Source organism: Seriola lalandi, unplaced genomic scaffold, assembly GCF_002814215.2.
Source record: "Seriola lalandi dorsalis isolate HSWRI2012SDOR001 ecotype SW California unplaced genomic scaffold, Sedor1 jcf7180002051229, whole genome shotgun sequence".
Taxonomy (NCBI): domain Eukaryota; kingdom Metazoa; phylum Chordata; class Actinopteri; order Carangiformes; family Carangidae; genus Seriola; species Seriola lalandi.
The window spans coordinates 11,475-12,701 of NW_019521782.1; the positions used below are offsets into that span (position 1 = coordinate 11,475).

A 1,227-nucleotide genomic window follows, 5' to 3' on the forward strand; every position below is an offset into this window, starting at 1 on the left:
GGCGAACAGGATCAGGATTTTTCGACCATGTTGATCTGGAGTCTCCAACACGCCCGGGAAACCGTCCATCAGCGCTCGCTTAATACCAGGGTCATCCACCTGAACACACACACACACACACACACACTTTGATTCACCTTAAATACACACTACGTGGCCAAAAGTTTGCAGACATCCAAACATCACAGCCATCAACATCAGAGCCGCCGACCTTGAAGCTCTGGAACATGTCGAGGTTCTGCTGCCTGAACTGGAAGTACTGGGCCAGCAGCCTGAACGTCTCCACCTGGTCGAACTTCCTGGCTCTCAGGAAGCGGAGGATGAAGTCGTCGTCCGTCCGCAGGAAACCGATGTCGGGCCGCGTCACGATCATGTCCCGCACCTCGATTCAGAAACATGAGAGAGAAGAACGTCATTCAGGTCGGGGACGTGAGAAATGAACGCTCATGTTTAGAGGAGAGAAGAGCAGGGAGACACAAAACTGTTTCATCTCATGGCTCGTTAATCGTCCAACAACAACACGAAACAATAATCGATCAGTGTTTGGACTGATGCTGAAGTAAAAATGTTGTTGTTGCATCTTCAGACGACTGTGAGTCGGAGCCTCGTCTCACAATTACATTTATAAATCTTCATTTTGTCTGAAGTGACGTGGAAACGAGGTTCGGTCTGAGCCACAGTGGATGAGAAGGTCGTGTTCCACCTGACACCTGCAGGTGCATGATGTAATATGTGAGACACGTCAGGTGAGTGAGTGATGATGAAGCAGGATTCAGTTGGAAACTTGTCGGGCTGTTGGATCAAACTGTGTTAGTTTAAGAACCTTCCCTCCTTTTCCTTTTGTCTTCGTCTGCAGTCCTGTGTGACATTCATCAGTTTTTGAATGTAATTTTCTAATATAAAGCAGAACTCAAACCACATAAACATTAAAGCTCCATATTTTCTTCTTCTGTGTTTTATTTAAAGTGTTGATCCATCAGAAGATATAAAAACCATCTCAGTGTAGTTTTACATCTCCTCTCTCAGGCTTCTCTCTGCAGCTCTAGTAACAACAGGTCGATGAGCCAATCAGAAGAGAGGAGGCTCTGAGCCTCTCTTCTGATTGGCTGACTGTTTTCTGAGTGATTCAAGAAAAATACAGCAGATTTCAGGTAAAAACACTCAAAGAAACCAAATCCTGCAAGGTTTGGATGGTGGGTCCAGGTGGGCGGGGCTTGGTGACTGCTT

At 46.4% G+C, this 1,227-nt stretch overlaps 1 protein-coding gene across 1 annotated transcript in view; it reads right to left on the bottom strand.

Annotated features, from left to right (window-relative positions):
• The window catches only part of LOC111649565 (clavesin-1-like), a 7,097-nt gene that overhangs the window by 3,134 nt on the left and 2,736 nt on the right, over positions 1-1,227 (bottom strand). Inside the window, exons 3-4 of the mRNA XM_023399323.2 lie at positions 212-382; positions 1-99 (exon numbers count right to left, since the gene is read on the bottom strand). The exon at positions 1-99 is cut by the window's left edge and continues 20 nt beyond it. Coding sequence (XP_023255091.1) covers positions 1-99; positions 212-382 — 270 coding nt within the window. The remainder of the gene's footprint in view (positions 100-211; positions 383-1,227) is intronic.